The sequence below is a fragment of the Pseudonaja textilis genome, chromosome 2, assembly GCF_049901715.1.
Source record: "Pseudonaja textilis isolate UNSWEBS1 chromosome 2, rPseTex1.2, whole genome shotgun sequence".
Lineage (NCBI taxonomy): Eukaryota > Metazoa > Chordata > Lepidosauria > Squamata > Elapidae > Pseudonaja > Pseudonaja textilis.
Genome location: NC_141991.1, coordinates 133,987,318 through 134,010,116, shown reverse-complemented (window position 1 = coordinate 134,010,116; position 22,799 = coordinate 133,987,318). Strand labels below are relative to the sequence as shown.

The following is a 22,799-nucleotide window of genomic DNA, read 5'->3' as shown; positions in this document are numbered from 1 at the left end:
TCTTTCTAGGGAATTTACTTCCACCAGGACTGTTTATTTCTAAAAAACCATTTAAGCAGAGGAACAATTCAGCTTCCTTTTTGTCTGAAGACCACTCCTTAATTTTATGCCTCAGTCTTAGAATATGCAAATCTGCCATCAGTGACAGTTACCCCCTTTCAAGTTGGTCGGAGGGATGTGAATTTTTAGGTAAGAGTGTGGCAAAGAATGCGAAGAGTTCTTTCTCTTTATAGCTATTAGCTAAAATAATGACTAGGAGTCAGAAGTTCACCTAAAGGTCTACAGAGCACTAATTTTCAGTAAAGCTGTCCTTTCCGAGCAGAGTTGGCTGGTGTTGGTAAAAAGATTTGGCAGAATCTTAGGGAGAACTGACACCAGCTTTCAGCAGCAAATTGCCAGCTTAAAAGAAGAAAGCAAACTCTAAATCAAAAAGAGACCAAAGAGGAAATGGTATTAAAGAGAGAATGAATCTACCAGCCACCCAAATGAACCCTGTGTGAATTAGCAGAATTGGGCAGTGGGAAGAACATTAAGTATCTCCAAACAGACCTGATTTGGTTACAAAGATATCACAAAGTTAGCAGCAGCCATTGTTTTCCCCATCTGTGCATGCTGCATGCCAGGAGGAAGCACAAGGCTTACAAGCGAGATCAAAATCAGAGAACTGAGAATGGCTTTTGTATAATCTAGGAGGAACATAGACAAGCTGGTCCTTTAATAAGCTTCAGGAATGCAGCTAAACCCAGAGAGAAGAATGGAATTTGTTTAAGAAGGCAAAGAAAGGAGCGGGATAGGGGTATCCTTCTCTCTCTCTCTGCCCTGGGTGGATAAGACATGCACTCCCACTCTTTCAAGTTCTGCCCCACTCCTTAAATCAAGAGAAGTCAAGAAGAAACCTCAGTGACTAACTGATTTAAAAGAACTTTTTTAAAAAAAACCTAAAACCAAGAAAAACAACCAACCTGTCTCTGAAATCTATACACACAAAGAGAGTGATAGAAACTTGATCAATCATCAAGAAGAGAAGGATAGTTGCCCTAGCCATAAGATCACAGCCCCTACACTGTACTCCATAAAGGCCAGGATGGGGAGAGAAGAATGACTTTTCACAACCTCCATGACCAGGTTCCTACAAAGCTTGGCTCCTTTTGTGAAAATTGTCTCTAAAAATAATTTTTAAACAAAATCTCTGGAAGAAGTGTTCCCCACATCTGCCAGGAAGTTAAGCCAGACCATCGGGTGATTCCAGGAGACACTTTCTATATAGAACCTCCTAGCTAGGGATGAGTTTTCCTACCAATCCTCACAAGACTCTTTGACAGTATAAGGGCTTAGAAACCTGCTCATTTCAGTCACCTGGTCACCTATGGGAAGATAGAGCCCATGGGAAGGAAGCCCATTGGATGCTAATGAAAAGTCCTTCTTTGACACTATCAGATTTTCATTATAGAGGGTGTGGAGAGAAATGGCACCAATAGATCCATATATCAAAGAAAAGGGCAGCAGAGCCTCTCATGCATCTCTTGTCTCTTTGCAAAAGATCACACCAGGCAAGGATATCCCCCCACCCAACCCCAATATGCTAGAAAGGGGTATCACAGCTCCACCACCTCAGGCAGCACTTTTTCTCTTCTCCATTCAGCTGTCATTCATTAAAATAAATACATTCATTACTGAACTAAAATGTAGCTAATCCGGCTTTTCTACTTCCAAAGGGCTCTAAGTGATGGTAAAAGTTTCTGCAGAGAAGTCAACCCTATGAGATCAAGTTTATTTAGAATCAGAGAGGAAAGGAACATCCTTGGGTGTTAATGTTGCAAAGTGGGATATAGTATGGTAGATTTTTTTTTAAATTTATTAGACTTATATTCCATCTTTATTTTGTACAAGTCAAGAAAATATACATGCAATGCTTCTGCCTTTTTCTTTTCCACACACCAACCTATGAGATGGGCTGAGCTAAGGAGACTGATTGGCCCTAAGCTGATTTTCATGCTTAAGGCAAAACTACTACTCATAGTCTCTTGGTTTTTAAGTCCTGCACCTGAACCATTATACTGCCACTAGATAGTATCATGATCACAGGTGAGTAGCACATAGATGCTGGTCTTCCCTAGATGCCATTCCCAATGGCCAAGGTTTATAGGGTTTGTAGTGGAGTAACCATTCTAGAGGGCCAAGTATTCCCCATTCGTAATTAACTGATGAAGTTGGATTCTAATTCCTTATCAGACCAACCAACGAATCCAGTGGTTAAAATAATGGGAGCTACGGTCAGAAAACATCTGAGAAATGACAGGTTGCCCACCATTTCTGACAGGCACAGCTGGTATAATAAATGGGCACATCTCAGATGGGCTGGAGTGATGAAGCTAAGGCATCTCTTTCTGCCAGCATATCCCCAAAATGCTGACACAATACTCACGTGTTTGGGCCTTTATCACCCACTAGACATCAGCTGCACCTGAACTCTATTGCACATTCAATCACACACCTATATAAATAATCTTTTACAAATGGATACTTCTATCCTATGGAGACATCATCAATAAGGGTGCACATGGGTTATCATTGCAGCACAATTCTATGAACCAACCCTTTGGAGGGGGGGAAGGCATTTGTGGGCATACCCAACTGCACAGAGATATACTGTCCACCCAGAAATACTGTATTTATATAATATAAATAATGTAACACCATAATATTAAGGAACTAAAGACCTATCTAATTTAACAAAAATTCTTGGATGTAAGCAGACAAATTATATTATCATCATCATCCTCTAACTCTATCTCCTGTAACTTGCAGAGGCAACCATTGAAGCATTTTAACAATAACTGCAACACCCTATGTGTATTTAAATACTGGTGTTTAATACTTTATAGCAAAAAGAATTGGAGGAGTTTGGGGGCAATTGAGTCTCTCCCCTAGTTTAGTGGGGCTCGTTTCTGAACCGAAATCGAGAAAGTGTGATCGAGATATACAATCCGCAAACACACACATACACGAAAAACATTGGAGAGATCATTTTCATTTCTAACTTTCTTGTTAAAGATCAGGAACAGACGGACACATACACGCACCCCAATAAGAGGATATCCCAGGAAGCATTTTAAGGCGGTTGCCAATCCCAGCAAGCTCCTGCTATAGTCCTCCACCATGGAGGCGCGGAAGATTTTACTTTTCTTCTTCGGTCTCTTTGAACCGGCGGGTCAAGCGCGTAACCTAACAGAAGCCTCCGAAAATCTGGGGCCGCCGATCCGCCGAGCAAGTTCAGCGGCCCAAGCCCGAAGCGCTTGCTGCTCAGCTCAGTCCCACCGACCTTCCTCGGTTTCCACGGCAGGAAATTCGCCTGGATGAAATCGGGACTTTCCAAAAGCTGGAGAAGCCGAGGCCGCGGCAGTTCCACTCCCGTCTCTGCCCCTAACCCTCTTTGGGATCCGGGAGGCAGCCGGGGGATTTTTGAGTTGAAAGCGCTCGGGTTCCAAGGAAAGAGAGGGACTGGCGGCCTCAGATGCCTTCGAGAAGCTGGTGGCGGACAAAGTCCCCGAGCCCTTTCATATACTCGCTGTGTGTTGGGAAGGCTGAATTTCTTCCGAGGGTGCCGAGATACACAGGCCCGCGTGCGCACCCCTCGCCCAGGGCCCCCAGAGCCTTTGGACACGATCCGTCTTTTGGAGAGCTGCCCGGGGGTCGATTCCTCGAGCGAGATTTTTTTTTTTCATTTATTCATTCTTCCTCCCCCACCCGCGTTACCCAATTTAGAAATGAAGCCCCGAGCTCAACTCGAAGATTTAAAAAGAAAAGAGAAGGATTTCTACACCGCTGTCCTTTTGGGAGAATAACCAATCTCTTTCCCTGGGCCCTGCAGTAGCTCTTGGGGCGTGTTTGGGGTGAGGCTGGGGACAAGAAACCAAACCAGCCGCCATCTTAAACCAGAGACTCGTAAGGTGGCTTTTCCCCCATTTAGAATGACCTTCTAAGAGGTCCTTCTGGGCCTGATCGCCCGCTTCGCATTCATCTTTCTCTTTGTGCAGGGGAGGGGCGGATAATTCAAACTCATGCTTATTCAGTGGAGGGCAAAAGCGGAGTGAAAACAATTTCACCCAATTCCAAAAACCCGGCGTGCCTAACAGATGTTTTATACCACTATGTTACAAACCAGGCCACCTACGAGTAACTTGAACCTTACTAGATAAACCTAATGGTGAAGCATGTAACCAGGCATAGTTGAGAGTTTAGCCCCTAAACTCAGTATTGTTTTGTCAACCTTTGCTTGTTATCTGGTCACCAGATCAAATATGTGTCAGGCAGGGAGGGATGAGTGGAAAGAGTGTGGCGCATGCATTGGTTTAATAGATCACATTTTGTTTAAATTTTCTTTTTTTACCCTTCAGAAACAAAACAAACCTGGTGACCCTGCTTTAAATCTCAGGAATACAACCCAGTCATCTCAAGGCCGCCTAATGTTTAATTTCTGACTGAATCCTGGGTCTTTAATCAGAACTCTGTAGAACAACTATAGAATGGAAACCGCCTTATTGCTCCCGATTTAGAGAATGACCTCCTCCTGTGCTAGAAAGGGAGCCCGGTCAGCTCTTGTTCTCCACTCCTCCCTTTCATGCCACTGACTGACCACTTCTACTTCTGGAGACCAACTCTAGCAGCCAGGAAACCTGCGGATCCTCTTCCTTCAGCCTCAGAGCCTAACATACCCCTCTGCCTTCAGCTTCTTCCTTATCCCCAGGAACAACATCTGCCCTCAACCCATCAAGAAACGGGGGTGACTCTTGTTCCTCTTATAAGTGCAAAGACTGGGTGGAGGGGTGGGGTGGGACCTAGACAATGCCTACCCCTCTGCAGAATTAAAGGGCGTAAGTGGGTGCTGACAGTGTGGAGGGGAGTTTTTCAGCACTTATGGTTTAAGTGTGATGCCTCCTGATGCAGTGGTCGGTGGGGTGTCTTTGCGTGGAGGTTTCAGTTGGGAGGAGCTGATCTAGACATCACAATAGGAGCCTTTTGTTAAGGAGGCATGCAGTTGTTTATTTTCAATTAATGCACATATTTCATACCAAGGTCACTCATTTCTCTTATGTGTTCTGTGCTATATAGAAGCGTTCTAACTGCGGCTATGCTGTGCCAAACCCTCCTTGTATGGCAAGAGTCCCTAGTCGGAGGGTGTGAACAAAGCCAAATCTAACCCTGTCTAAAAACCAGACATCTGGGATAATCAGATTAATCTTCTTTAGGATGTCAAGTCTCAAATAAACAATAACAAATTTCTCCTTATCTAAAAAAAGGTGGGTCCCAAAGCCAGATTTCTCTGCAGAGAAAGCTGGAGAAAAAGGAGAAGAGGGGAATCATTCTTACACCAAACTAGCAGCAGCTTTAAGTTGATGGCATCCTTTTAACATCTATGTATGATGTAATCCACAGCTATAGAAGTCAAAGGGAGAATAAAAAGGATGCACCTCAGATTTGAATGCTACAAGGGGCTGGTAAACCACGCTCTTCCAGATACTGTACATCTAAAAGAGAAAATCCAAACCAGATAAACAGCAAAAGCAAGGGGCCCGCTCTGTCCTAAAAGGCTCAAATGGCCACATTTTCCTGCTAAATCATTCTCCTTGGTGCCAGCCAAATCAGCTCTGACTTGTTTGGAGCAATATGTGCTTCAAAAGCCTGGCTCTAATTTACATGGGAGGAAAGTTCCTGCATCTTGGAGCACCAAAAAGTAGTTTGTCCCAGGAAAACTGATTTTCTACTAAAAGATTCAGAAGGGAGGAAGATTTCATGGGTACCTGGACTGCAAAAAGAGGCTGTGAAAATGTCACCCTTCCTCACTGACTAACCATTTACAAATAAACGCTTTAGCAATTTTAGCTAATATTCCAGACCCGAAGGAGGGTTATTTTTCATCCCTCCCCAGTAGCAAAGTTCTCCTTCTAGACTTGTGAACTTTTGCCCAACAATCACATTAACCTGCTGTTCCAAAGAACAGTCACTCCAAGGGGATGTCAACAACCAATTTTCAAAGCAACCCTCCCCCATTCCTTTGTTTTGCACTCCGAATTTGGGGTTGTGACCCAGCTGGGAATGGAGTAAGTAAACAGGTTTTCATGGGGCTCCTTTAAATATTGCAGACAGAACCAAGATTCTCTCTCCCTCTCTCTCTCTCCCACTCCCCCGTGTGTGTGTGTGTGTGTATTAGGGTTATGAAAAAACAAAATGAATGTTCTGGAAAAAAAGACCCAGGCCCCTTGATGGCATTTATGACACTGTGGAGTTGGGCACTTGCAACATGACAAGTCTTTTTATGGGTTTAGCAGAAGGTGGTGAAAGAACCATGGTTTGTAAGGATGCCCTTATGGGCCAAGGCCTGGTTTGGTGAGATACTCAGAGCAACAGCCCTACAAGACTTCCCCATCCTTTTATTTTATTTTATTTTATTTTATTTTGCAAGGCCCAGAAGGAAGCCTTGATAGAAGGAATCAAGGTCCCTTTCTTTAAGAGAGGATCAGGAGCCCTCTCCCTTTTCACACACACACACACACACACACACACATGCTAACAATATACAATACAGACCCGCATAGGAGTATGTTAAGTGCAGGGTTTGTCTTCCTATTCCACAAATCATAAGGACCTTTCTGCTTCTGCTTTTTGCTGCCTAAGCATGCTGTGGGTTTTCTGGGAAGCTGTTTTAATGTTAGGCAGAGTGGGGTGGGGATGCAGAGAAGGTCCCCCCCTTCTGGACTTCACCTGCATAGATGGGTAAATGAATCTGAGCCATTGAGAGCTCGTGGGTCAAGGGAAGGACTATTGGAGTTAGGGAACCTTTGCTCAGATGGAGAGAGAGAGTGGGGGTGGGGTGGGATGATCAGCACCAGCTTATAAAATAGTGGGGAAAGCCTGCAAGCTTAGGAACAGACAGGAAAAAGAAATATAACAACAACAATAATAATAATAATAATAAAATGTGAACTGCACTTTGCCTGTAATTGAGATAATATCTGGCTGTTAGTGACCAGCGGTGGGGGAATCTCATATTTTTCATCTTTGGCTGCTGTGGCTCATGAGGTCTTGAATCCAGCATTTTATCCATCGCTCTTTATCCCTCTTCTTAATCTACCCTCCAAAATCAGTGATCACCTTATGGCTGATCTTGGTTGGGTCAAGAATTTTGACAGCTTGTAAGCAACTGCAGCCAGCCTGGAGCCTTTGGTAGGACTCCTACCAACCAGGATGCCTTTGGGAGCTCTCTGCCACAGGGCAAAAGGCATTGTGCCTCGCCTGCCAAACTCCCTCATGCAAGGAGCTCCAGCATCACCCCCTTCTCCCCCCCCCCAAACACACCCCAAAGCTACAATCCAAAATCAGAATTTGCCATCAAACAGGAAGCAGGAACTGACTCACCCACACCAATTAAGCACCTCTGAAGCCTTCTAAGCCAGATCAAGGGGTGTTGGCTTCCCCTCCTAGAAAGGGAGAGGTGTTGGCTAAGAGTGTGGCAGGCAGCTCCAGGACAAACAATAAGCTCCACTTTAGCCTTCCTTCCTTTAGCCACGGTCAGGTCAAGAAAAAATAAAATTCTCTCAGAAGTGGCAGAAAGTCAGCTATAGAATCAACGAAGGACCAAGGCCAACATTCAGGGCAGAAGTGGGATGATCAACCCAACCCAGCCAGGCAGAGTAATAGTGCTCCCCAGTATTCTCCCATCAGACCATGAAGTCAAGACTAAGATGATCTTTGTGATGATGACCCTTATTACTACTGTATTGCTGCTACTGCCAGTATATTGTTTGGTATTCTCCATATAGCTCATTAGCTCTAGAAGATCCTGGTTAGTGACTCTACGGGATGGTGGGAGAGACTTGCAGAAATCCAGGTGACTGAGCGTTAAGAGTAAACCCACCCATCTGGGAAAGCTTCAGGATATCCTTATCCATCCTGGTGACCTGAAGCCATGGTGGGCTTTATTTAGGTCTTATAATTCTCAAGAAACCCATCTTTGGGCTAAAAGTCATAAAGGTGTTGCACAACATATATTTGGAAGGGTTGAGGCTGAAGAAGTAATTCTAACAGGTTGTAGGGAATGCGAACTAGAAAAAAAGATGCATTCACATTTAGGGGCTTCTCACCCTTTCCCTCCTCCAGGTTGCCTTATTGCTCCCTGTGGCAGGAGCAAGAGAAGAAAAAATCTCATGCCGTTCATAATTTACAGGCTTATAACATTTACGAACAAGTGTCCAGAGTGCAGTGAGAAATAAATGATTCCTTTTTTCTGGTCATCCTGGGACTTGAGGGGTCACCCAATAAAATGATTCTGTGATAGTTTCAGAAAATTATGAGTCACATGTGGGGGGGGGGTTATGATTTACTATAGAGAACTCAGAGAGGGCCACTGGTTTGGAGGAACATCAAAAGGGAGGAGCTAAATTCATGGTGATATTTAGCAGGAGCTAATGGCCTATTGCATTTCCATGTTCAGAAGTTGTCTATCCCAGAGTGAGTGAGGCATGCTTGGAATGGAAGCAAAACAATATGTTTCATCCCCAAACATCACTTTCCTGTTAGCCAGGAGTTTATTGTTGGCTTGAGAATTGAAGGTGCCTTTGATTTGGGTTAGATGACTGCGGAAGGATGTCAGTGCACTGGCTCAACCTTTCAAAAAGAAGAGTTTTGTTGTTCCCTCTGATCCACCCGGGATCAATCTTGCATTGCACGGTGTGCCCCAATTTTTACTTAAGTAAAAGTGCTGAGAATTAGCTGTATAATACCCAATTGCAGCCTAGTTTAGTAGTCTTCTCTCCCTAACAGGGAGTTAAATCATAAGTCTCTTTATCCCGGTTCATTTTAAAAAAGAGAGAGGTTATTATTGTGCCTGTAAGGATTTGACTGTCAAATAGCAACTGCTCGTTTCTCCTTTTATTTTTACTTTAGGTATCTTAATATCCCTCCTGCAGCAAATAAATAAGAGGAAACTGAAAACTTATCCAGTCATTGTAAATAGTAATAATGGCAATAAATAAATAAATAAAAAATCTGGGTGTATTTACAGTTCCATACGTTTCAGAAATAGGTATGTATCTAGCTATGTATGAATGCATGTAAAAGCAGTTGCAGGAGCTTATGAAGGAAATATTACTCTCTCTTTTGGTTTCAGCTGCATTTGGTCTGCTAATATTCTTTATAGAACAGAAGCTGAAGGTAGTTTTCCATCCAAAAAAGTAATTTGTGTCAACTGAAGTGCTACTGTACATGAATGCCTATAATATATATGCCTACACACAAACACAAACATACATGCATACTAAGAAAAAGAAGACAAGAAACAATGAAGGCAACAATTTTGCCAGAAATCAGTGCCATCAACATAAAAACTATTTATTGGCTGTTTGCTAGGAAATACTACTCTTTCAGTAAAGTCCCAAAATGTTTGGTTTGGTACCTTGCCCATCAAAATAAATCAAGGCGACAGATTAGGAAGTACATAAAACCGTATCTCTAGATAATGATATACGAGACCACAATAAATATAAGTTACATGTTGAAGCTGCTGGCAGTTATGGTTGGAAACCTGTAACTCATTCATTTAACCCTGGAGGAATGTTTGTCTTTTAATTACAATTAAACGGCACACTTGAACCCCCCCACACACACACACACAAACCTGCACAAGAAGAAAGAAACAGGAGGGGGAAGGGAGAGATAAGTAGCAAAGCAAGAGTCTAGAGCTGGGGCTGTAGAAGGGAGTGATCAAACTTTTTGCTTAAGAAGGTAAACTATGTCAGGGATGATTTTTTTTAAAGGGGGGGTATTGTCTTCCTTTCTCTCTGTCTTAAAAACACAAGTCCTGTCCAACCAGACAAACTCTCTTCAGCTTCTCAGCCTTTCCTTTGGAGAGGTATTTTCCTAAACAGCATCAGAAGGGGGTGGCATTTGGAGATCCCAAGGAATCTGGGACAGCTCTTTCTGGGCAGGAAGTTTCTTTCAGCCCTCTCCATCATCTCCAAGGAAAGAAGGCGGGGGGGTCTCCCAGGGCGATTTCCCAGGATGGAGGTCCCCATTTGGCTTCCCCCTCAAGCCCCTTGCATCCTATGGAGACTTGGATCAAGGAAATGAAGGGAAATGACTTGAAAAAGTTTTGCCGGTAGCCTGGGCACCCCCGTGGGAGGCTGTCAAACCAGTCAAACCAGAGTTCCTCCAGAAATGTTTCTACAGGGCTCCTGCTTTTTAACTGCACACCCCTGCCCCCCATCCCTGGAGAAAAAAATAATAGTAAAAGGAAATGGAGGGGAAAAGGTACTGAACAACCCGAGCTACCTACCAGGAGACAGGAAGGCGAGTCTTGGGTGCTGTGGTCGCGAAGGGCCCAGGTGAGCGAACGGAAGCTTCAGAGACAGATCCTGCCACCACAGTAGGAAGAAAACCTCGCCAACACAACGGAGCTGGAGGCCCAAAAGTACAGCCATCAAGCGAACCGCTGGCCTGCAAGGGTTCCCTCATTGGCAGCCATGGGCCAGAAGCTTCCAATCCGGATTTGTTCAGGAAGGTCTCCCTCCTGCCAGGCTTCGATTCCCAGCCTGGACCAGAAGACTGTCTCCCCTGTTTCTGGTTGCCTTCGTCCCAAAGAGGAACTTGCCTCTTGCACGCAGCAGAAACCCCAAAGCGTCTTGGCGCACTTTAACCAACGTAACCGATTTTTTCGCTTTGCCTCTTGGCATTAAACTATATTTTTTTTCCCCTTTTCTTTTCTGAGAAAAACCCACGTATGAAAGATGAAGCTGCTTATCTGGTGAAGTTCCCCCCCCCCAAAAAAAAAAAAACAGGCAAGCGAACTTACTTGACGTTGGGAAACGTTGTTCTCGCCTGGACTAGCCCGCTCTAGGAAACCTTTCAAGTTACGAGAAGGAGGGGAAACGAAGTAGGCAAGGCTTGGCTGAGACTTCACCCTGCCTGCTTTTCTCTGGAGTTATTTTGGTGACAGCACCGACCGATAAAGCGCATTGAATCTGCCCGAAGCCCAACTATCCCCGCTTGCCTCCCCCTCCCCTCCCCGCGCGCCTCCCCACCCACCCGGCTCTATTACGAGGGAAAATTTCTTTACAAAGAGCCGAAACAGGGGCGATGCCTTTAAGTTTGTCTAAGGCGCGTTGAGAGGGGAACACGTTGAGAGACTTCGCTCGGGTCACCGGGGGCTCAGAGGTCAGCCTGAGCTGTTAAGAATAAAACTGCTGGCCTAGAAAAGTTGTCCTCTGAATGAACCCACTTTTTCCCCCCTTTCCCCCCTCGAACTTCAATGAAGTACCTTTCAGGCTCTCGACATGGAAGCTGAGAAAGAGGAGAGTAAAAGGAAAGAGGGAGGTGGGTAGGATGGGGGGGGGGGTTGTATCTCTTAACTTTCTTTTCTCTTCTCCACCTCTCACTCCATACCTCCTCTCGGCTTGCCTTCATAATCATAATCTATGTTGGGAGGGGGGGGGGAAATTATGTCATGGCCAAGTCTATCTAAAGGCTAAATTAGATGATTTAACAATAAATATTAAAAGCCATTGCAGAAGGGCAGATTGCAGAGGATGGAAAGGGAACTTCAGGAGGAAAATAAAATAATGCGGGAGAGGATGGGGGAAGGGATAGAAGACTATAAATATTATGCAGCCGCATGTTTAAATAAGAGGTTTGTTGAAAGGTTTAAAAAAAAATGGAATATGCAGACTATAGAGTTGCAAATGTGATCGATGACACACACACACACCCCTTTCCCCCCACCCCCCTCCCTGGCTTCATAGGCAGGCACAGAGAATGCCCCCAATGCAAAGTCCCTCCACATTCAGAAACTGTTCTTGGTGACAAGGTATCGAAGTGTGGTGTGTATGTGAGAGAAAGGAGGACTTTAAAACAAACCATCTAGTGCAATACAGACGCATCCATATAGTCAGAACACTTAATGGTTTAAGTATGAGATATCAATGGGGTGTGTGTGTCAGAGGTTTGTTTGTTTTTTTGCAGAACTGTGACCTTTCATTTTTACCATGAAAATCTATTGAGAACTTTGGAATTTTTTTTGTACCCCTTTATTTTTACCCTTTATTTCACAGAGGGCCTAGGTATGAAAAGTGTGTATTTACCTTTGTAAAGCCTTTGAGAAAAATGAGTGTGTTTGTCTTCTTACACCAATAGGCCAACAATAGTATATTTGAATTCTTTTTTTAAAAAAAAAACTGGGCAGCTGATAAACATACACAGTTGAAGCATTAAATATGTAGCTGAGGTCTTATGCGTGCACAGTAAATCTGTGTTCAATGGCATTTCCTCAAAAGTTGGTCTGCCCAGGACTGCAGTCTGAATGCTTATCTATTTCCCTCTCTTATAATCTATAAAATAAGGTGGACAAAGAGGCCTGATAGTGTGATAAGGAAACATTTTAATTTACAATTCCCATACACTCAACACGTAAATCTGTATTTTTTTACTGGGAATAAGTAAAAATAAATGCCATAGATTTTCGCCTGGCTGCTCTGTCAATCATCTCTTTAACATACATCAGATAGATTGAACAAGTAACAGGCTGAACTGTCATCCTCTTCAGCTGGACCTCAAGTTTCTTTGTGAAGTGGTTTGTAAATTAATCTGGATGATTACTACTAGGTTTAATTATGCACCATTTGAAAACCACAAAAGTTCTATATTAACCTGAATGGAATGGTTGAATAATCTGAATATGCCTGTCAGTCATTTCCTGGGTGTTCCATAGGCCTTGGATGCTAAACTGATTTTCTTCATCATCAGGCTATAATAACATGCCCTTAAAAAAATCATTTCCCAAATCTTTCAAACTCCTGAAATGTATATATATATATATTGTTGTATGATTCAGTACCAATGCTATATAGATAGCCCACAATCTGGCACACAATTTAAATATAACAGTCATATATACAAATAAATTGATTCTTCTTCTCTTGCAATCTAACTAAGTTTTGCTTTCAGGCTGTTAAAAGATTTACCCAATGCAAGTAAAAATCCCAGGCACTGCTATCTAAAAGAAGAGTTGAAAAGCATAATTTGATCACCTAGTTATTTTTCCATTTTCAGGGCCTGCTGATCAATAAGATAATCAGTGCACTTAAAAAGGCACTTGCTAAAGTATCTATCTTATCTATCTACAATCACAGTAGAACTATTCCTTGTGCAAACACATCTGTGCTACATTTTTTCCCAGTCACCCTTTCTGTTTCCCCTCAGAAAGTAAACATCTCCAGATTCTCTACAGGATTACTCTTTCTCTCTAGCATCTCCAATATATGCTAGAAACTTCCTTAAAGTACAATAACAAGGGGTAAATTTGAGCTAAAGTTGTTTACAGACAGCAAAAGAAAGCAATTAACTCGATAACATGATTAAACCAAGGGAAAGCCGCTCATGTACCTATAAAAATTTAAAAGACACGTTTTTTAAAAAAGTAATGCACAAACACATCCTGAATCAGCTGAATCTATTTCTAATCAAACACACGTGTGTGTGTGTGTGTATACCTCCAGGGCAAAGATTGCCTGGTAAAGTGTGAGTTCAAAGACAGTGCCCATCTTGTGATGTCACAGAGTAGAAGGAGTGCAAGCCACAATTCCTAAAATCAATGGCAGATTGACAATTAGCTTCCATGGCGCTAGAAGACTTTCAAAAAGAAAAAAAAATACCCCATACCTAACTATGGAAAGTTCTTCAAACTTAAGATTAAAAAAGGGTCTTTTTTACTCAGGTAATTCTGCCCCTGCCTATTCTCCCAGCATTTTATTTTATTTTTTAGTAGCAGGCAAAAAAAAGCAAAACAACTCACCAAACATTCCAGAGTCAGTCTGTGTCACACTCACTGTTTTGTTTTGTTTTGTTTTATTGAACAAGGGGACTTTCACATATACACTTAAACTCATTTATTGCAGGTTTACAATGATCATGTAAAATTAGTCCAAAAACACAAGAACCACCACGAAAAGCAAAAAAAACAAAAACAAAAAACTACCCACTGATTCCCCCCCCACTTCAATTCACTGTCTAGCTTGCTCTCCTTATCTCTTGCTGCTCACATTGAACTAACCAGACATTTATTAGTTTCTACTAGCTCCTGTGTGCCGTCCCCACTTTTTGTAAAAAAACAAAAAAAAACAAAAAAAATCTTTCTTCGCATTTATACAAGAAAAGGAAGAGGGGGAGGGAAGCCTTCAATGGTCCTCTTTTTTTTTTTTTTTGTTCTCCATGTGTAAACTCAGAGAGCAAAATAATTACATTCTTTCCTTGCCTGTATAATTATTAGCATATGCCCCGATTTTTTATCTAAAACAGAACATTTAGTTCCACAACCCAACACGCACACGCTTATATACATACATACATCCCGATGCAGACACATCCGCATACACAGCCCATCCTTCCATTCTCTTTCCTTTTTTAAAAAATAAATAAAACCCTGAAAATGGTGATTAAAAAACCCCCCCAACAGGTATGCCACCTGGCCTCTCATGCTAATAATACATGCACCTAAAGCTTGAGATCTCCAATAGACCTCATTCTTTTGTGTATGTGTATGTATGTTTTTTTTTTCTCTCTCTCTCTCTCCTAAATATATGTACACACACATACGCACGGGAAAACTACGAGGAAAAAAAAACCCAAAATATATAGATATATATTAGATTCTATAAATAATCAAGAGTCAATTTGCATGGGGCGTTTTTTGTTGTTGATGTTGTTGGCTGGTTTGTTTATAACCTTGTAATATCCTCTGCTCGTGGCTCCTGAGCTGAGCTCTGCGAATGATCTTCGCCAGCAACCGCGTTGGAAGAAGAAGAAGCGGGCAAGGAGCCGGCCGAGGAATTTGCCGGAGCCGTGGATCTCACTTTGGTATTGGGCAGTCGGTGGTCTTTTTTCCATTTCATCCGCCGGTTCTGAAACCAGATCTTGATCTGTCTCTCCGAGAGACATAAGGAATGGGCAATCTCGATGCGCCTCCGCCTCGTCAGGTATCTGTTATAGTGGAACTCTTTTTCTAATTCCAAGACCTGCTGACGGGTGTAGGCAGTCCGGGACCGCTTAGGCTCGCCTCCATTGTAATTAGGGTTCACTGGAGAAAACAAACAAACAAGCCAAACCAAACCAAAGATTCGCATGGATGCAAGGAAGCGGGGGAGAGGGGGGAAGGGTGGGAGACAGAGAAAAGAGCCAGCGAGATCTCCGGTGGCTCAGGGCGCCGAAAAGAGAGAGGAGGAGGAGAGGGAGAGCGAGATCGAAAGAGGGAGAAAAAGGGGAAAAGGGGGGGGGAGAGAGAGAGCCACCCGCCTACTGGGTTATAAAGAACCCAAGACTTTTTGCTCCTAGGAAGAAGAAGAAGGGGGTTTCCTTGGCTTGGGAAAAGCCTGAATTATTTATGCACCCCTCTCCAAGCCTTTGGAGTTTCACACATACATAACAGAACGAACCACATGGCTGGGGCTGCCCAGACTAGCTCGGCTATAAAATTTATGGTGGGTGTAATTACCCGCTCGGAGTCGTAAATCCAGCTCAATTGTGCTAACCCAAAGACTCTCGTCGAAGGCAAAGGAGGAGACGGGGGAAAAGGGGAGAGAGGGAGGGAGAGGGAGCCTGAGAGCTTGGTGGGAAAGGGGGGGGGGGGCGCAAACACACACACACGTCTACACACACACACACACACATCCGAGAGAAAAGGAGCAGAGGAGGAAAAGTTGCCTACCAGTACTGACGTGGATTTTTTTCATCCATGGGTAGACTATGGGTTGCTTAGAGGCCGTGCTGCTGGGATGCTCGGGGTTTTGCTGGTTGCAAGCTGGAGGGGCTGGGGAAGGAGAGGTAGCCGCGCTGGAGAGAGCCGTTTGGTCACAGAGCTGCTGCGCTTTCTCGGGGAGATGGTGGCCTCCTCCGGGCGTCTGTCCATGGCCCCGTGGATGCGCGGAGGGGTTGCCGGGACCTTGGAGGCTGGCACAGCTGTACTGGCGCTCGGGGTAGCTGGGTCGCTGTGGAGGAGGAGGAGGAGGTGGTGGTGGAGGTGGAGGGTACAATTCCTGGTGATGATGCTGGAAACTGGACTCCCTAGTCCGACTGTAATATTCCGGACTGTGGTCTGGGATGTAATTATTTTGCGAATATTCTTCGCATGGAGGAAATTTCGGATCGATGTAGTTAGAGTCCATCAAATACGAGCTCATGATCATTAATTTCTGGAGTGGAAAATAATTTTTCTCGCTTTGTCGTTTTTCTGCTCCATAAAACCCTCCTACTAGCTGGCGACCCCGTAAAGTTACTTTCACCATGTGACTCGTTGCGCCAATCACGCCAGCCGCGCTAGTCCCCGGATAAGGAACCAAAAGCTTATTCAAAGTGTATGCAATTTGTGTGCTCGCGCGAGTGTGTGTGTGTGTGTACACGAGCGTGTGCGTGTGATCTTCTTGTTTGGTCGGTGGTCTCTCTCTCTCTTCCCTCCCTCAATTCCGAGCAGAAGGGAATTGGGGGGGGGGGGGTGTTAAATAATGTAGGCAACTAGAAATGGCTCTTCTTTTCTCATTGCATTTCCTTCTTTTTTTTAAAGGACCACGTCAAGTCAGGAAGATGGTCGAAATAAACTCCATCATTTTTGGCAGAGAGATGGGCATGTAGGAAAAGCTTCTTCCCATTAGGTTTTCCCCGCCCCCACCCTAACCCACCCATCGCCTTTCAGGTACCCAAGCAAGCCCTTTCTTGCACACAACCAAGAATGGAGTGAATCTCGCTTAGGAGAAAACACCCCAGATCTCTTTGCAGTGCAGAGAGAGGAAAGCGCGCTCAAAATTGCTTTGCTTCTTTCACCTTAAAGAAAATCGGGACGGGAGGGGGGGGGTGTTGCCTCCTCCTCCTCCCCCCCCTCTTCCCCAGAATCCAGCTAGTATAATTGTCTGCAGAAGCGCCCTCTCCGCTCCTCCCCATAGACCACAAGCTCCCTTCAAGACGCTCGGACTGAAAAGTAGGAAGAAGTTCAAGATTTGCATGCCAATGATCTGTGGGCGAGAGTGTGTGTGGGGGGAGACAAAGAAGTCAGTTTACCTGGGAGGGCGAGGGGGAGGGGGTTTGGGAGAGGAGCAGGGGCGTATGCAAATCACCTTTGCGTCCTTTGGAGTGTTCCAGGAATGCTCATTAACCTTTGCTTAAGGGCAATCTGAGGAGTTGCAAGAAGAGCTGGAAACTAAAAGCGGAGGAAGTTCTTCTAGGCAGCCATTGGGCAGGTCCATTGCCCTTCCGAGGGTAAGGAGGAGGAATGAGAAGGTGACAGTAAGGAGAAACACAGAGATAGCTCTCTTCATTTCGATCCGGACTTCAGTCAAAGGTCATGGTTTTTATATATATCAGCTGAATACCATATATATATATACAAAGCTGAATACCATACATGTAAGTACCCGCGAAAACTTAAGAAAACACACACACACACACACACACACACACACATACACATATACATATATATATATGGAGGGGGAAACGTGCACACCCTACACTCATCTGGACTGAATGTAAGACTGAAGGGTGGTAGTAATGTCCCATCCCCATACAAGAGGCAGGCATGACACAGGCACCTCGACCCCCAAGTAATTAAAAAAAAAAAAGTATAGGGCTTTAATTCAGAACATATGGTTTCCTTATGGAAATAGGAGTGGACAGAATATATGCCCAGATGCCAATATAAACAGACCCCTGGGTAGGCTAAAGGAGTTGATCTGAAGCAAACATTTTACAGTGTTCATTTATTGCAGTTAAGGGCTTTATCTATAGCCTACATGAAGGAGAAGGGGGCACCGAGAGTTGGATTAATCCCTTGTATTGCTTGATAACAATTATAGTTGAAAATCATAGCTTGCAGGGCATTGCAATATTTTACTTGATAACAATAAAAGTGACACATAAAGTTAACTGTTTATGTTTTATTTATTAGACTAAATGTGCCAGCGGTGTCGAGGCTCTGGGCTGGTTGTAGCAGTTTTTATGGGGCTGTAAAACACCATAAATCAGTCACTTGAAATGGTTAGCTCTCTCTCTCTCTCTCTCTCTCTCCCTCCCTCCCTCCCTCTCTCCCTCTCTCCCTCCCTTTTCCTCTTATGCATGTTCTCTCTGACAAGGGCTTGTACAAGCCTGTGTTTGCAATGCTGACTGTTTATTCTTTCCAAGAAAAAAGTAATAATCCTGGCTTTTATTATCAGAAAACTATTTAACTTCCTTTTTATTTTAACTATTATTCATTATCTATTCATTATTAGTTATGAGAGTCCATTAGATCTATCAAAATTATGCACATAAAAAAATACACATGCATCACCCACCCCCAAACATTTGAGATTTTTAATTACATTAGCAAGTAAGAGGAAATCAGAGAAAACAGAACATTAGCAAGCTTTTTGCATCATCCATATATCCCCCTAGAGACGAATTTGCAATAGAGGTGCTCACACAAATTCGATTCTACAGGGTATATATAAACGACTGATGAGTTTGTCCTTTATGGGACTAGGAAAACCTGAGAAATATATTCCTCCTCTTTCCCAATAAAGTTTCGTTTCTTTTCTTTCTTTCTTTCTTTCTTTCTTTCTTTCTTTCTTTCTTTCTTTCTTTTCTTTCTTTTCTTTCTCCTTTTCTTTCTTTCTTTCTTTCTTTCTTTCTTTCTTTCTTTCTTTCTTTCTTTCTTTCTTTCTTTCTTTCTTTCTTTCTTTTCTTTTCTGTTCCAAAAAAGCTTTTTCATAAATTAAACTCTTTCTAGCTAAGCACAGTTTTGGTAGATTTTAGCAAGATGGAATCCATTCACTTTGGTAATTAGGCCTAAGAAAGCAATTTCTAATTGGACTATAGCTTATATTTATTGCATTTGGACTTTTAAAAAGAGTACACCCAATAAGTACTTAGTAAAGCCCTCCCACCTCTGATCCTTTACTGAATGCTTCTCATATGCAGTCTTAAACAGGAAAATACATTCTGGAATGATATTCTACTCATCTATGGTATCTAATCCTTCATTTGACTGCTTATTTACTGATTAACTCTAGAAGAAGAAAAGAAGGTTAAGGCTGGTCTTATATTCCTGAGGAGAAAGTTATCTATTATTATATATAGTATCATTCTATTCTATTCTTGAAAATGTATTAGTCTTGAATCACCTTATTACAAACATGCCTTCCTCAGCTTGGAATCCTCCAGATCAGTTGATGGCTGGCAGCAAAGTATGAGTGATGTAGTCCAACATGATGTAAAAGGCAAAAGAGAAATATTGTGAGATTAACTCAGCAGTGTACCAAATCCCATTGATTCAGATAAGGTTCCTTTCATAGGAAAGGTTTTCTGACACATGCTTGGATAGGAACAATTCAGTCTAATGTATCTGTTGCTGTGTGACAAGAAAAAGAAGAAACTGGTAAGTGGGGTGAGCTGTTTCGCCTTAAACCATTGCTTAGAAGGTAAACTAAATACATGTCAACTGGGAAAAAATGACAAAGATTTCTGATTTTGCAACTGTTATTAATGCCAGAGGGTTTTTTAAAAATCTCTTTGTTATCTCTTTTTTCTGAGAAAGAGTACCCTAGTACTCTTGCTACTGGTGGTGATAGTATTGTTATCCCTAGCTCTGGTATTACCACCAGCTGCAGCAAGCAGCCTTTATAGATGTTTCTTCTGAGCTTTGCCTACCTCAGGGATCTTATCACAGGCATTTACCTTCCTAGTGCATTTTATCCCACTGCATTCAAGGAGATCAGTTCAAGGAAATTTCTTGCCTTATCTCCTTTTTATAAACTTTAGCAAATCCCCCTGATGACAGAGAAAGGAAGGGAAGAAGTTTGAAGAAGCACCTCTCAATACTAAGGCTGAAGAACCTCAGGGCTGGTCTGGGGTGAGGAAGAACTTCTGAATGAACCTGTTCAGCAGGCACTGCAAGACCACGCTAGCAATTTTGGAACTTAGATTCACATTTTAACTATGTAGAAAATTTCAGTGGCAGGATATCATCCAATTCTTGCAGGAATGTTTGGAAGTCCAAAGCCAATCCGAATTTACTCCCTAGTGTGTGAGTGAGTTTACTTCCTAGCTGAGCCAACCATTTGATTATTATTATTATTATTATTTATTTCAAATTCATTTATTTTGCAATCCAATTATGACTTGGCAGTTTTATTTGTGTCAATTTCCTCTTCATATTTTAACTTACATACATTCTTTTTAAGAAATATTTCTCTCCTGGGTTATTACTCCACACACCCCACCCCAAAAAACCTCAGTCTCTTTGCTTAGCTTGATTCCTTCGGGGTTTGGGAACTTTTCCTCTTATTGTCCCCATCAAACAAGGCTCCAAAACCCTGTGGGACAAAAAGAAAACCAAACCATAGCGGAGTACAAACCTCTTTTGTTTCTATTTAGCATCCTTCTCTCCTTAGCCTCACTTTCTCCTAACCGGCAAAAAAAAAAAAAAATCCAATATGGGTGACACATTATTTCTGTAATAATTACTCTTTGAGATCAGCAATCGTGAAAAAGAAATAGAACTTCTCAGGGAAATAATTCCTGATTCTTAATTCCTATCCAAAGCAGGGAATCGGGTTGGAAAAACATTGCTTCCCATTTCCAGGACTATTTCTGAGTACAAAGCATCCCTTTGACAGTATGGAAGAAAAATAAGTGTCCATTGTCCCTGCGGATTCATTGTGCAAGCTATTACCATACTGACCGCTTGGTAACCCACACCTCTAGCCATTTACAATCTGTGCATCTTGGATCCACCCTCCCCGGGCAAATAAATAAATAAATATAAGAGCCCCCCCACCCCACCCCCAAATGTAGTATTGAGCCACAGAGGGTTTGTTATTTCCCTGCTTAGTGATTCCAATAAATCTTAAATGAATAATCCCCCATCACACAAAGCTTTATCATGCAAGCCATATACTCCTTAATGTTAAGTATAACCAAGGCCATTCCCTAGCCGAATAAGGCAGTCAAATATATGTGCAATAAGGCAGTCATATACACAGTCACACAGACACAGGTTGGTTGGTTTGTAAATGCATCTCAAAGCTTGTTATTTGCAGACACCTAGAAAAGATCCAAGAATATAATTCAACTTCCAGATTACACATTTTTCCATGCAGCAGAAATTACTTTGTCCCTACGAGAACAAAACATTTCATATCTCTGATTAGTGAGTTGGATTCTTTTTTTTTTAATCAAAAGATTGTTCACTGACTAGATGGAAAGACACGTTTGCATGTACTACATATGGGTAGGTATGGTGAGAAAAAAAAACTGGGAAATGGAGAGAGGAGGATCAGTTTTTACAGAGCAGAGTTCTTTATGGCACATTATTTGAATATAAAAAATAAATAATCCTGTTTTCATTTTTTTCAAAAACCCACAAACTTGTAGGTATGAAAAAAAAAATATTTCCGTATTGGCCCTTCTTCCTCCCTCCCCACTTTGCTCCCCACAATGTCAAGAGGTTGATCTAATTTATGCAAAGAAATATGCAAATGTTTAATTGATTCACCCCCCTCCTTAAATCTCTTGTCACAAAAAAAAATGAGTTGGACTGAAAAGATTTGAATAACCAGAGCATGTCACTAAAGGTAAAACTCACATAACCCCCATCTTTTTACCCCTATTTCAGTCTCATTTGTTTAAGTATTTATTACCTCTATTATTAAAATATTAAAATTCTTCAGAAAGGAAGGAAGGAGGAAGGAAGGAAAGAAAGAAAAAGAAAGGAAAGGAGAGGAAAGGAAAGGAAGGAAGGAAGGAAGGAAGGAAAGAAAGAAAAAAGAAAGAAAGAAAGAAAGAAAGAAAGAAAGAAAGAAAGAAAGAAAGAAAGAAAGAAAGAAAGAAAGAAAAGGAAAGAGGGGACGCATATTTATGCAAACCATTTTCTCATTTTCTCATCTTCTCTTCCACCAGTACCCCATCCCCACTGCATTCACCCCTCCCTCTCTCCCTCCCTCTCCCAGGAATTCAATTTTCTTCAAATCTCGTTGAAAGTGGCTTTTTAAAAAGTGGGCGCATTTTAATATTGCTTAGACAGCGTGACCTGAATTTCACCTCCCCTGTTTGACTTGATCCAATAGGTCACTGCCAAGGAGTTATTGATGGGGAACCTCCATTGAAATTTGTCTCCTCGCAAATGGCCTTTAGATCTTCTAGCGAGTTCAATAACTAGTTATAATGTAGAAAGGAAAAAATGAAGCCCAAAGGCAAACTAATATGATGTTTTATTTTTATGCTGGAGAAATTGTTGGTTTTTCTTTTCCCTTTTCTAACCCTCCAACCAACTCATCCCCCCACCCCACCCCCTTCAAAACAACTCTCAACAACAGTCTTCCTCTTTCCTTCTCTCTTTCGCTCATCAGCCACGTTCAAATCTATATTTCAGGCTTTCATTTATATATTTATTTATGGTTTGAAAGGGAACTAATTCAGATGCCCCAGCTCATGAACTCTTCAAAGCACATTTATGTCGCCCAAGTAGGGAGGATGTTTGCTTCAATTTGTCCTTAATTCTTTTAAAGCTAATAGCTAACCATAGACTTAATGTAATTAAGGATAAGGATAAGCTTTCCTACCAACGTGCTCCTCCGACTTACTTCTGAGTAGAAATGCACAAAATTGATAGGAGTGTTACTATTCTTCCTTCCTTCTTTAATTTCTCTCTCATATTTTAAAGATAAAAGTGGGGAGCCACCCCAAATGATATAGTACTGGAAACATTTTTGGGAGAAAAGGGTAGGAGGTAG

The 22,799-nt window shown here is 42.4% G+C and overlaps 1 protein-coding gene and 1 long non-coding RNA gene across 2 annotated transcripts in view; both read right to left on the bottom strand.

Annotated features, from left to right (window-relative positions):
- The window catches only part of LOC148127093 (uncharacterized), a 37,356-nt gene extending 26,408 nt beyond the window's left edge, over positions 1-10,948 (bottom strand). The window contains exon 1 of the long non-coding RNA XR_015741921.1: positions 10,847-10,948. This is a non-coding gene — a long non-coding RNA (uncharacterized LOC148127093). The remainder of the gene's footprint in view (positions 1-10,846) is intronic.
- A 2,922-nt stretch (positions 10,949-13,870) lies between these two features.
- On the bottom strand, positions 13,871-16,340 carry HOXC4 (homeobox C4). Its single transcript, XM_026714721.2, has 2 exons — positions 15,749-16,340; positions 13,871-15,121 (listed from the first exon to the last, which is right to left on the bottom strand). The coding sequence occupies exons 1-2, from the start codon at positions 16,323-16,325 to the stop codon at positions 14,763-14,765; spliced, it is 936 nt and encodes a 311-aa protein (XP_026570506.1). The 5' UTR covers positions 16,326-16,340; the 3' UTR covers positions 13,871-14,762.
- Between the last annotated feature and the right edge of the window lie 6,459 nt (positions 16,341-22,799).

Bases quoted from the DNA above. Each gene is read 5' to 3' on its own strand.
- HOXC4 (XM_026714721.2), bottom strand. From the start codon at position 16,325: ATGGTGAAAGTAACTTTACGGGGTCGCCAGCTAGTAGGAGGGTTTTAT. The intron at 15,122-15,748 runs GTAGGCAACTTT...TGTTTTCTCCAG, and splicing joins AAAAATCCACGTCAGTACTG to TGAACCCTAATTACAATGGA.